The sequence below is a fragment of the Pelodiscus sinensis genome, chromosome 8 (genome assembly GCF_052426305.1).
Source record: "Pelodiscus sinensis isolate ZL-2025 chromosome 8, ASM5242630v1, whole genome shotgun sequence".
Lineage (NCBI taxonomy): Eukaryota > Metazoa > Chordata > Testudines > Trionychidae > Pelodiscus > Pelodiscus sinensis.
In genome coordinates this window covers 63,151,380-63,165,540 of record NC_143059.1, presented here as the reverse complement: position 1 = coordinate 63,165,540, position 14,161 = coordinate 63,151,380, and the positions used below count along the sequence as shown (strand labels likewise).

General features: G+C 44.6%; 1 protein-coding gene across 10 annotated transcripts in view; it reads left to right on the top strand.

The window, feature by feature from the left end:
- The window catches only part of TDRD1 (tudor domain containing 1), an 80,160-nt gene that overhangs the window by 45,991 nt on the left and 20,008 nt on the right, over positions 1–14,161 (top strand). For all 10 annotated transcript variants that reach the window (XM_075935440.2, XM_075935431.2, XM_075935432.2 and 7 more), the window contains 4 exons: positions 4,957–5,064; positions 10,543–10,713; positions 12,950–13,201; positions 13,391–13,519. In XM_075935440.2, coding sequence (XP_075791555.2) covers positions 4,957–5,064; positions 10,543–10,713; positions 12,950–13,201; positions 13,391–13,519 — 660 coding nt within the window. The remainder of the gene's footprint in view (positions 1–4,956; positions 5,065–10,542; positions 10,714–12,949; positions 13,202–13,390; positions 13,520–14,161) is intronic.

Genomic DNA, 14,161 nt, shown 5'->3' with positions numbered 1-14,161 from the left:
GGATTTTTTTGTTTTTTGAGACCAGTGGTTACCTTGATGGAGGGAAAATGTGCTTGCCTTTTGTTTCAGATATGGCAAACCATAAGAAAGTCATAAGGAGTCCTTGAATCTCTTTAAAGGTATCTGCAGAATGTAGAGTCTTCCATTTTCTCATCTAGAGTCTAGGTAAAAGATTTTGTAGAACAAATCTGCAATGTATTATTGTAATGGAGCACAAGATCTGCTTTAGTTAAGGTTGAATTGTAGCCCTCCAAAATTCTGTGTACTTAGACTGTCTTGAAGTATGTTGTGCTTCATAGTAGTTTGAAGTAGGGTTAGTGACTAAATTTGGGTCATGTGAGCAAATGGTTACTGAGATGACCTCTTTCTCCATCACTTTGTGTAGTCCACAGACTATCAGATTTTTACGCACACATCTGAGACCAGGATCATCCACCTCCTAATCCGTTGCTTGACATTTTAGCACAGCTTGTGTGTGGCAACCCTAGCTCCTTTGAGGAAGCAGTATTGAAAACTTTATTAAAGGATATATGTTGTTCTCTAGAATGATACATGCTAACCACTCACACATCACATTACAATGTGCATATTCAGAAAGATTATGGAAAACTGTTTCTACACAACCAAGATTCACACAAACCATGGTAGATCAAGGAGGACATGCTGTGGCTGTCCAAACCTGAGCTATGCCAAGACACAGTAAGTTTGAATCTTAAGATTTTCCCATGTGAGCTGCAGGAGTGAGGGGGAGGGCTGAAAGTAATTTATATTTACATTTCTAAGAAGTAGGAAATACAAACCTTATGTACCTATTACTCTCGTGTAGGGTAGAAGGCTGGCAGGGAAGGGGAAGGCTTGGCCTGGATTTCAAGCAGAACTCAGGCCTCCGAAAACCAGGAAATAGAACTAAGATACACAACCTTAACTTGGATCACTTTGAGAAATGTCTCAATAAGATCCATATAATTCATTCTTCTTTGGCTGATGTCCCCGTGTGTGCGCCACTTTTGGTGACAGATCATCCCCAGAGCTGCAGACTCTTGAACAACTCTCCACACGCTAGGCATGTACATGCTACCATACTGGCAAAATTGCTACACCCCGTACAACAGAAATAAGGGCTGCTATTACAACTGTCCTCAACACAAACCTTATGATTACAATCAATCCAGACAGTGGCCTCAGAAGAAGCATCTACCTCAATCATGGTCCTCCAGAGCCAGGCTTCCAAACAGCAAATTTGAAGTTTTGGTCGAGGGGCTGCCTGACTTCCCCTACCATCCAGTGCTGACAAGCCAGAAACACCTGTTCGCGCACAGGCTACATCCCTTCTTCTACTATTGGAACTCCACAACATTGGACCTGTGGATGCTAGAAATCATCCATACAAGGTACACGATCCCCTTTACCTTTCTGCCTCCTACCTTTCCCCCTTTCCGTCTCAGGGACCCCCTCAAGAGATCCCTCTCAGGAAGGAAATGGATTGGCTCCTCCAGCTAGGAGCAATAGAGAGGATCCCCAAATTGTTCCAGGGAAGAGAGTTTTATTCAACTTGCTTCCTGACCCAAAAGCGCACAGGGAGCTAGAGACCAATTTTAGATCTCTGCAAACTAAACAAGTTCCTATGGAAGCAATGCTTCATAATGATTACATTGGTTTCAGTTATTCTTGCACTGGTCCGCGGGGACTGGTTTTCAGCCTTCGACCTACAGGATACTTTCTTCCACATTGTGATACATCCATTCCACAGACATTACCTCTGCTTCACCATAGGGGAGGATCGTTTTCAATACAGAGTCCTCCCCTTTAACCTATTCTCTGCCCCTCATGTCTTCTCGAAGGTCCTGCCAGTAGTGTCCCGCAAAAAGGGATAAAGAACCTTTTTGCGGGTGCCATCTGTCTCTGGAATTGGTGCATCAATTATGGCATCACCTTAAAAGCATCATATCTACTGGAGTCAACAGCGTCATGTTAGATACTCTGAGCTGCAACTTTTCCACAGGCCACGAGTGGGAGCAGCATCCAATGGTGACACAATCCATCTTCCACAGGTGGGGCTACCCATTTATAGATCTCTTCGCAACAATGAATAATACCAAGTGTCTTTGCTTTTGCTGTCTAGTGAGATTGGGTGAGGGATCCATGGGTGATGCATTCCTAATCCCTGGAACAAACCTGCAATACGCTTTTCTCCCCGTCCCCAGGATCCTGCATAAAATCTAATTGGACAGGGCTCGAGTTATCTTAACAGTTCCATTTTGGTCTAGACAGGCCTGGTTCCCATATCTTCAACACATGTCTGTCGAACCACCTTACCAACTTCCATGTCTACACAATCTCATCTCCCAGAACAGGGTCAAATTACTTCACCCTTAACCTCATACTCTCCACCTCCATGCATGGTTTCTGTCAGGTTCCATGGTGCTGAATCCTATTCTGATCAAAAAGAGCCGTCCTCCTTCATAGTAGGAGACTATCCACCAGAACCACTTACCTTCAGAAATGGAAACGATTTGCATCCTGGTGCTAGCAAATGCACGTTGATCCCCATAAGGCTCCATTTCATTCTGTCCTTGACTACATATATCACTTGAAGAGTGAGGGCCTATCCATCTTCTCCATTAAGGTGCACCTGGCAGCAATTATGGCCTTCCATGAATAGATCAATGGATCACTGTTTTTGCACATCCTATCACTCAAAGGTCTCCAGAACCTCCATTCTCACAGGGCCCCAGTGCCCTCATTGGACCTAAACCTAGCTTTAGATTGCCTTATGAGGTGCCCCTCCCCTTGAAGCCATGGCTGCCTACTGCTCCCACTCTTTACAATGAAGGTGCTATTTTTAGTGGTTGTCAATCGCGGCAAGGAGGGTTAGAGAGATAGGGGCCTTGATGGCAGGCTTGCCTTACACCGTATTTGCCAAGGACAAAGTGACTTTAAAATCGCTTTCATCATTTCTACCCAAAGACAGTACCTGCTTTCATATCAATGATCCCATAGTCCTACCTACATTTTTACCAAAGCTCCATGAATCCCCCAGAAATGCCATGCTTTGCGCTTGGACATTCGATGGGCTCTGATATTTTATATAGACAAGACACACGTATTCCACAAGTCCCTATGCCTCTTTGTGTCCATTGCAAACCACTCCAACGGCACACCAATTGCAACACAGCGTATTTCCAGACTGATATCAAGTATACTGCAATGCTGCTTTCATCGCAATAAGCTATTGACTGCTCCACCAAGAGCACACTCCACTTGTGCCACAGCAGGATCTATGGCTTTCCTAAACAGTGTGCTCCTTAAAGCACTCATTTGGTCATCCGACCATACCTTCTCCAGACATTATGCTATCATGCTTCAGCTAGCAACTGATATTGCAGTGGACTTCAGCGGTACTATCCTCTGTCACTAAGCAGTAACTCAAAGTTCCACCATTCACATCAAGTACTGTTTTGTAGTCACCAACACTGGAGCACCCTCGTGGACATATCCCAAAGAAGAAAAAAAAGTTATTCACCCTGTTCTGTAATGACTATTCTTTGAGGTGTGTCTCCCTGTGTGCGCTCCACGACCCTCTCTCCTTCCCCTCTATTTGAAGTCTTAGTTACTCAAGTGTAGACAAGGAACTGGGGGAGGGGCGAGCTCCAGGTGTGCAAGGCATCAAAGCACCTAGATGTGAGGCGCCTTCTGCGCATTCACGGCCTGACTGACAACTGCTAAGAAAAAGCTCCAAACTGCAGTTCTGTGAATGACCATCACCAACAATGACCCATGGGGATACAGTCATTACTGCACAGGGTGAGTAACTTCCTTCTCACTTCGCTACTGCAGATAGAGATGAATTTAGAGAATAGGATAGGTGATCACTGTTGGACAGTCTAACACTGCCTCTTTAGACAAAACATATGGTGAGGTGAGCTGTATGCAACAGAATCTACTTGCATCTGACCTTCACTCAACATAGTTAACTCCACAGAAACAGCACGCACCTCCTAAATTTTACAATCCCTTCATCATTAGTCATAGGACTGCGTATAACACTTAGTCATCATTAAACCCACAGGCTACTTGTACTCTATCTTCTTGCACCAGGATTGGAAGCAGTAAGAGACCTTTGTACTGCTACTAACACCCCTATAGAACTCATTCTGAAATGTGGCATACCGGAACACTCCAGGTCCATATGCACCTCTTTCCTTTGATCATGCTGTCCCTGGCACAGTGAATGCAGCAGATGTGCATGTTGATAATTCCCTGTGACCATTGCCCCTCAAGGGGTCAGTTAGAGTTGTGACTCCTTATTCCTTGGTTTTCAGAGGTTTGAATTTTATGAACTCCTGGAATGTCTTGAAAAGGCATCATTACAAACCAGCCACTAACTGTACATTGATGAAGCCTGTCATTTAATTAGATTTTTACAGAGCTGATGTGCCTCTGCTATCACAAGTTTTGACAAGTCTCTTCCAGCAGTGAGACTTGTCTCATCCTATTACACAGAGAAAAAGTTGATTTTGGTCACTAGAGAAATACTGCTAGAAGTGGGCCTCATCCTCCCTGACTGAAATGACCTTGTTATCTCTACCCTTACTCTTGATTGGTACTCTTTTCTTATGCCCGTATATTTATACCTGCATCTGGAATTTCCACTACATTCATCTGACAAAGTGGGTCTTTGCCCATGAAAGCTTATGCTCCAATAAATCTGTTAATCCATAAGGTTCCACAGGACTCCTCGTCGCTTTTAGAGAAATACTATTGATTATAGAAAACTGCTCTTATTTCAAGCTTTTGGAAAATCCTTCTCTTGACATGCAAAGAAACTTAGCACTGATTTTTTTTATATATATATAGTAGATAAATCTTAATTTAACCCATTGAGTTAAAGGGTTTCATGTAATGCTTACTTTAAGTCTTGTTAATAAGTATCTTACAAAAAACATTTGTCAACAGGACAGCTTGCTGAGCTTCAAGTATCCATGGGTGAATACTGTAACACAATCCCTATTATCCCAGATTTCTGTCCAGCTGTGGGAGATGTCTGTTGTGCCCAGTTCACAGGTAAAGGAGAGGAAAAGGATGGCTGTAAATGGCACATAACTGTTACCAAATTAAGCTAAATCGCTATAAAGCACTTTTAAATAGATTTGAGTGTCTGTATTGAAGAGTTGCACCAATTGGCTAAACTTTTTTTTTTAGAAATATACTTATATTAAAAACTATTTCTGTAGACTGGGCTATTTTACTTGGACCTGGTTTATCTGTAAATACAGAATTTTTAGCCAAGTCTGTGCTAATCAATGACGTGACCCGACACAAGATGTGATAAAGATCCTGGAAAGCATAGTTAAACTGAGGAAACGAACATTGGACAAATTACTGGGAAGAAATGCTTGAAGGGAAACCCTGAAGAGATTACTAGCTGACCTTAAGGAAAAAATCTTTATGGCTGGAGGAAGAGAGCAGTACTGGTGTGCTTAAATAAACAGTTTTTCCTCTTTGATTTCTCGTGTCCATTCTACGTAGGTGGTTTTTCCTTTAGCACATTATCCGTTGAACTGGAGGGGAGACCCTGGAGTGGCACCACTATATTGGCTAATATATACCCCTGCTGGCCCACCACCCCTTCACTCACTTCTTACTGCTCATAACGGTCCTTGGAACGTGCTCTGCTCTTGCTCTGCAAGCACCTCCTAGCAGTTCTCACCTACTTGGATTTTTGTAGATTAGTTAGTGTTCCTATTAATTGTTTTATTTTCTGTAAATAGTTCTTAGTGTAAGTAGTTTACTTTGGCACAGGGACTCGCTTTGTATCCCAGCTCCTGCTGCGGGGCATAACTAGGCCCCAAGTCTTCAGGCCCTGAGTCAGAAGTTTGAGGCCTATGCCCTGTGGGGATCCCCATGAAGCCTGCTTTAAAGTGCCTTGGGGAGGCTCACCTTTCCAAATTCTGCAAGATTTGCAGAGGGTTCAAGCTGCATACCAAGCAGTAGCGTGAGTCTCACCTGAAGATTCTCCTGATAGAGGCAGCTCTCCATCCAGCACCGGTGTTGGACCCAACACTGGCTACCCAGAGCACACCAGCTTCAGTGTACGAGGCACCTGGCCATTTGCAGGCCTCTCCAGTGCCAAGAAGGTGGTGACACCAATCTCAATCTCCAGTACCACAGAAGAAATGGAAACTGAGTAGAAGCAGGTCTTCGTTGTGGCACATGCCGACAGTTTGCTCTCAGGAGGGCCATGGGGCACCAACAGGCTTGGTACCCAGACCTTGGAGGTCAGGTTGGCTTCATTCCAGCCTGCACCAGGACCCCAGCCTGGCGGAACATCTCCTGGAGCTGTTGATTCTGGACATCTTTGAGGCCGCAAGGGACCTTATCAAGCTCTTTGTCCCCTGTCTCAGCATCAGCCCCAAAGAGGGAGCATGACTCAGTGGCACCGTGCCAATGCTATGGCACCAAGTGCCTCAGCACCATCCCTGAATGGGCACCACAGGTCTGCCCCAATGCCAGTAACCTTGACACTAGCACTGCCTTTTTCGGTGGCTCTGGCACCAATGGCTGCCCTAGCACCAGCACCAATTTCTCTGCTACAGAACCAGTGTCAGCTCAGGCCAGGCATGCCACGTGGCTTCTATTATCAGGCCAGCCTCTGGACCTTGCTATGCTGCCATCTCCTCCTGGGCACTGCGGTATGCACGAGTCCATGGCTAGGCATGCTCCTAGTCGCAGGTGCTGAGTGCCACTGCCACGGCACTGCTCTCATTGGAGTACTGTACTGATTCAGAGGCCAAGTCTGTTGTCTTGTTGCAGGCTTCCAGGTCTAGGTCTCTGCACCAGTCGTAATCCTGTCACCGGAGCCCTTCCGCGCAGCCTCAGCAGCAGTCTTGGCAGCCCCAGTCTGTCCAGTCAGCGAAGCAGTCCCAGCCACCAGTCCAGGGAGTAAAGGATGTCGGGAGGGAGCATCAGCACCCTGTCCTGGGGTGAAAGGACAGCTTGTGGACCCAGGTCAACCACAAGTGCAGGGGCTGTAGGCAAAGCCTGGCATGTTGCACTACATAGGTACAGGCGTCCGTGAGCCCCAGGAGATGTATGCGGTTTCTGGCCATGGTCATGGGAGACGTCTGCAGGGCCAGGATTGTGTTCCTGATAGTCAGGAAGCGCACTTGATCTGGTGGATCCAGGAGGACATGGTCTGTGCCAGGGTTCCATTCTCCAGGCCTCTTTTTACCCTTTGGTTGGTGCGGACGTGTCTGACACCTGTTGGGGAGCCCATTTCACTGACATGAGGACTCAGGGTATGTTGTCTCAGGAGGAATTCTCCCTACATATCAATGTTAGGGAGCTGCAGGCAATTCGCCAGGCATTCTTGTGTCATCTCGGGCAAGGTGGTCCTTATCCTGTCCGACAATATGATGGCCTCTTATAAAAAGGCAGGGTGGTGCATATTCCCCCTGTGTCTGGAAGCTCTCTAGGTCTGGAATCTGTGCATCGGGTGGAGTATTCACCCAATTGCTTCCTACCTCCCCGGGGCTTGGAATACTCTGGTAGACTGGCTCAGCAGATCCTTTACCAGCCACGAGTGGTCTCTCAGGGTGGATGTAGCCCTCCAAATCTTCCGCAGGTGGGGGTTTTCCCTGTTTGCAACCTGCCAGAATGGGAAGTGTCCCAGGTTCTGCTCCTTCATGGGACCCTGACGCGGGTTGCTGGGAGATGCCCTCCTCACCCTCTGGCCCAAGGGTCTGCTGTACGTGTTTCTCCTGTTCCCACTGGTACGCGAGATACTCCTGAGGGCTTGAGAGTTCAGGGCTTCCCTCATCCTCATAGCGCTGGCATGGCCAAGGCAGCACTGGTTCACATCTCTCCTGAACCTCTTAATAGAGAGGCCGATTGCCCTTCCTCTGGAGCCAGATGTGATAACACAGGACTTTGACAGACTTCACCACCCAAACTTGCAGTCCCTGCACCTAATGGCCTGGAAGCTCCATGGCTGTCGGGGCGGAGCTGCAGTGCTCAGAGCAAGTGCAGGAGGTCCTGCTGGGGTGTAGGAAACCTTCCACTAGGGTCATTTACCTAGCTGAATGGAAGTGCTTTTCCATCTGGGCTACTCAGAAGGGGTTCTCCCCTATGGATACTCAGGTCCCAAAGGTCTTATCTCCTGGGTCTTAGGGTTCAGGGACTTTCCTTCTCATCAATTAGGGTCCACTTAGTGGCTATTTCATTTTTTCACGTGGGGTCCCAGGTTGGGACTCTCTTTGTGGATCCCATAATCCATCAGTTTTTGAAGGGATTGGACAGGCTTTTTACCAGCATGTCCATCAACCTGTCTCTCAGTAGGTCTTTAACCTGGTCCTAATCAGGTTCATAGGACTCCCTTTGAGCCTCTGGCATCATGTTCACTGCCACGCCTATCCTGGAAGGTGTCATTCCTCATAGCTATCACATCGTCCAGCCGTGTCTGAATGAAAGGCCGTTACCTCAGGCCTTATCCTTCTTCAAGGATAAGGTTAGGTTACGTCCCCACCCCACCTTCCTGCTGAAGGTGGTGTCTCAGTTCCATGTCTCTCAGAATATTTTTCTCCCAGTTTTTTACCCCAAGTCTCATGTTTCTGGCAAAGAACAGGCTTTACACACTCTAGATGTTAGGAGAGCTTTAGCTTTTTACTTAGACAGGACGAAGCCCTTTTGTAACTTCCCACAGTTGTTTGTGGCAATCACGGAGCATCTGAAGGATCTTTTCTTGGATTACCTCCTATATCAAGAAATGGTATGGTCTGGCCGGGGTGCCAGCCCCTTCTCTTACAGCCCACTCCACTAGGGCACAGGTCTCCTCCATGGTATTCCTGGCTCCCTATGCTGGATATTTGTAGGGCCACCACGTGGTCTTCAGTCCATACCTTTGCCAACCACTATACACAGGCTTATCAGGCTAAGAAGGACGCAGCCCTGGGTAGGGCTGTCCTCTACTCAGTAGGTTAGAACTCCAACCCCACCTCCTGGGTTTCTGCTTTGGAGTCAACTACATGAAATGGACATGAGCAATCACTTGAAGAAAAAACGGTTACTTACCATTTGCAACTGTTCTTCGAGATGTTGCTTATGTTCATTCCAGATCCCTCCCACCTCCCCTTTTTCGGAGTAGTCCAGTAAGAAGAAACTGAGAGGGTGGTGTGCCAGTAAGTTGTGGATCTTGGGGGGAGTCAATGACGGTTCTGTGCACAGTCTCTTGCAGCCAGCACATCCTTCAGCCCACATTGCTTCCTGAGCCACAGGAAGCAACGTGGGCTGAGGGACTTGCTGGTTGTCAGCAGAGAGCCTCTCGGCCTGTGCTGTTTCCCCAGTGGGTTGAGGGGCACTGCTTGGGAAGCAACATAGGTTGCGGGATATGTAGGCAGCAGGCACAGCTATATTGTTTGGGGGGAGGCGGTCTGTAAAATTTGAATAGATTGAAAAGGGGTCCATATCCTCGAAAAGGTTGGGAGCCACTGTATTAGCAGATATAACAGCACCACTCCAGGAGACTCCCCTACCAGCCCAATGGGTACTGCTAAGGGAAAAACTTCTGACAGTATATGCATGGAGCACACACGCATGCCTATATGAAATGAACACGAGCAACACATCTATAACACAGTTACAAATGGCAAGCAAACATTTTTTCTTGTGTTCAGAAACCGTATGGGGGGGAGATGCAAAACAAGAAAATGGGCATCAGAGGAAGCAGTGCACTGTCCAGCACTGTTTACTTTGATATTGGCAGGGGAATTCTGTCATTGCTCATGTGTTTTGGTGAATATAGCTCTGATACCGGAGTTAACTAATCTTACTTTGTTTTAAATTTCCAAATGACTTTACATAATTTAACTTATTGTTATCCTGTTTTTGACCTGATTATTAGTCCTGCAGATTGTTTCCAGAAGGAGGAAAAATTGATCAGGTATTTCTTTGATGTACCTGTAGTCTTGTTTATTTACCAAGTCCTGTTTCCCGGAGTGCAGTAGGAATTAAACAGGAGACCATTATTTGTCCACTGTCTGCAGCACCTTTCCAGCTTACTTAGCCTTAAAATGCTCTAATCTAGCTGCTTTTCATGGCCATGCTCCTACTGCTTTTTTTGGCTGTTTCCTTCGCTTTCTTGTTTCCTGTTGCTTGTTTGGTCTTCCTGCTGTTTGAGACACACCACTCCATCAAGCAGTACCCGGTAAACCACTCTGGCCACATTACTCTATTTCTGATGAGGCTTGCATGTGTCTTTTGAGGAGGGTGGGGGGGACACAGGCAACAATGTGCTGATTGTTTTGGGTGGAATCTCCTTTTTCAACTCTCTGGTTCCATTAAGGAACTTATAATTTTCTTACATGTATTTTGAATGAAGAGTGGCTGTTGCAATCACTAGCTTCAACAAGGCTTAATTCAACCCATCCCATGACTATAATATAGTCCAGAGCCACTGTATTTTATATTAATGCATTGCCAAGAAATCCTTTTTGTACTCCAGGAATTAATTATTCACAGAATGTTTGTCTGCATTTTTCCTTCCAGAAGACAATCAGTGGTATCGTGCCTCAGTTCTAGCATATACTTCTGAAGATAATGCGTTAGTGGGCTATGTAGATTATGGTAACTTCGAAGTTCTTCAAGTGACTAGACTTCGCCCTATAATTCCAAAATTATTGGAGTTGCCAGTGCAAGCTATAAAGTGTACACTAGCAGGTAGGAAATGAACTACAGAGTACTGCAGTTGGGATGAAAATTAGAGTTCAAAACAGATTTGGGGTAAAAATTTCTAAGAACTTGTTTAATTTACGACCCAGATTGCACCTCTGTAAACCAGAAATCTCTGGTCTGGCAACATCCATGGTCCAGAAGGACCTTGGATTTTCCAGGATAAGAAAGTCCTGGCACACTGTAGGGGTGTGTGTGGAGGAGATGGGGAGCCCAATGCATGGCTTCGCTGGGTTGCAGGGGGGAAGAAAGCGTTCTGGACGGAGGTAGGGGGTGTGGCCAGTAGTCGAGGGAGAATGGTCTGGAAGGGGTGGAATAGGAGGTGTGGCCAGCAGTTGGGGAACAGGGGGCTGGAAATGACTTCCCTGGTTTGGAAAAGATCCCTCTTCTGGGACAATGAGGTCCTGAGGGTGCCGGATCAGGGAGGTCCAACCTGTACTATGTGAAAAAGGAGGTAAGGAAATGAGGTTAATGGTGGAGAAGTACCTGTAGAAAATCAAATTAGCACTTCATAGTAATACTAGGAACATTAAAATTAATAAAGTTAAAGTTTTTCTAAATGTGTGTAATAAATGTGTGTAGTAAAAAAATCTATTTTAAGAACTTTATTGTCCTCAAATATGCACTTGTGCATTGTGCATATGGGTTTGGTTCTAATGTGTTGGGGCCCTGGCTGCAAGGACTTTTTAAAGTCACCAGTTCTTTCTTGGAGCCAGTGCTTGCTTTGAATTGAAGAGGCAGAGACAGCAGTTCAAAGTGCAATTTGCTGAGGGAAACACCTCATCTTTTTCTTGGGCAAATCTGATTAACCCACTTGATTAAATTTGCGCAGAATACTTGAATGGCACTTTTTGTCAATCTTTGGATCAGATGTTCCCTTGAATCACAGTGGCTTTTTTGAAGACCCTGAGCATTTTCTTAACATTGAGGGATATTCAATTTAATCCTGTTATAAGGACAAGGCTGAGATGCTACTCAGACTTGAAAGCTATTTAAAAAGAAAACTTTAAAGGCTGTAACTCATGCAGATAGATCATTCTGTGCAAATCGCAGAGAATGGAATCATCCATAAATATTTTGGTGGTGCAAGAAATGCATGTTTTGGAATCTGTTTCTGGAGGCCGGTATTACAGTGCAGTTGCTATAAATGCAGCCGTTCATAGATAAGGATCAGGAACAGAGTAGACCGGTACCACATGAAATATGAAGATGTTTGCCTTGACTTGAACCAAAACTTCTGACTAATCCATCTGACACCATACAGTTGGAAGTCTGTTAACTTTTTAGAACTACCGCCAAAAATCGAAAACAAAGCATAGGAAAATAGCAAAGTAGAAAGAGGTGCTGAAGATTCTGATAGTGCATGTAGTGTTGGGGTTTTCATCTCAGTGTATGCCTGATTCTTGCCATTGCAACCACGAAGCCTAATGACTATTGCTTGGCTAGGGGCTTTTTACTTGGCACTGACAAGTGTAGATCTATGCTGGCAAACATCTATAACTACCATTATTAAGTAACATTTCTTTTAATGGTTTCCATCACTAAAACTGTGCCAAGCAATAAAAAATTGAGTGTTTCTTTGCAGTACAGGCAGTCCCCAGGTTACATGGATCCGACTTACATCGGATCCCTACTTACAAACGGGGTGAGGCAACCCTGCACTAGCTGCTTCCCCCCAGCAGACCAGGGAGATGCGAAGATAACGCCCTTCCCCAGCAGACCAGGGAGACGCAGAGCGGCTTCTCTCAGCAGACACCTCAGCTTGAGAATAAAGGACTGAGGGAAGTGAGGTGTGGGAGAATAAAACTGAGCTCTGGAGAAATGTTTGGCTAGAGTTTCCCCTACAATATGTACCAGTTTCGACTTACATACAAATTCAACTTAAGAACAAACCTACAGTTCCTATCTTGTACGTAACCCGGGGACTGCCTGTATTGACATGTCAGTGGAGCACTTACCATATCTAACAATGGAGCTCTGATCCTAGGCCTCTAGACACTACCTTAATAAAACCCTTCAGTATTTTGTAACCCCTTATATTAAAATCACTGGCATGTGCTGCTATTGATTTGATGCATACTTAAACAAGCAATGTCAACTGTTTACAATGTTATTCATAAAACAGCTTCAAAAAGTGAAGAATGAACTAATTCAAGAACGGGATTGTGGGAGAACAATTTACAGTCCAGCTGAAATGAAATATTTCTTTACATTTCACTTTTAGGTGTGAAGCCCCTATCAGGAACCTGGTCTTCAGAAGCTGTTTCTCTGATGAAACAACTGGTGCAAAATAAAAAGATTACTATCACAGTGGTTGACAAAAATGAGAATAGCTCTGTGGTAGAGATTGTAGATGAATCTGTTTCTCCAATAATAAATGTATCTAAACATCTTTTAGAATCAGGCTGTGCAGTGAAAGATTTCAAGGATGTCTTGACAATAAATGAAACTATTAACACTGTGAAGGAAGTAACTGGTGAGTACATGAAAAGTTGCTATGGAACCTGATTTTATCTATATTGTAGTACAATAGCTGTACAATAATTAAGCGATTTGTAATGAGTATGGCCAGTTATGTGCCCAAGAATGGGCATTTTCTTCCTCTCTAATGTTGTCTTTTTACGTGTGTCTCATCCTATTTTCTTCTTTCCCCTTTGCTCTTTAGCTGTAGAAGAAATGATTAATAAAAAAGAGTGGACATGGGTTAAGCTGACTCCTAAACAGACATTAATTGTTATACTGTGTACAGTGAAAAATCCTGGAGAATTCTTCTGTCAGATCTTCAAAGAGGATAGTAAGTTGTCTCAGCCTTCATATTTTCGTATTCTGTCTTTTCATCCTTAATCTTGTTGCATATTAACTTGTACATTTTGGAATGGAATCATGTTGTTTTATGCACTAGTGCTCAAGTGGACTTTTTTATACATAAAGATTACATCTGAGCTTCCTACATAGTTCAGACTAGAGCTATAATTCTGAATTTGAACATACTTTGTCCTTATTAAAATGCATATTCAGGATCAGATATCTAGGAACCAAGAATATTGGTCACCTTTTACAAAGTGAGAGAGAGTATCCCGGATGCAGTGACATTGAAAAGAAATAAAGGAATTAGACGAAAAATTGAACATGAGCTCCCACTGGAATGCTGTGGCTAGGACGACTAATGCAACCAATAGAGGCCCAAGCAGGAGAATATCAAGGAGGAGTAGGGATGTATACAGCATTATTGAAACCATTACTGGAATACTGTGTCGAATTCTAGTGCCAGCACTCTTTTTTTAAAAAAAAATAATAATAATAATTGGAAAGGATTCAGACTAGAGGCACAAGAATATTTAAAGTGATGGAAAAACAGTCTCATTGAGCTTAGGTCTAGCTGTCTCGTTTTATCCAGAGATTTCTGGTATATTTTTAGTTGACCAATAATGCAACC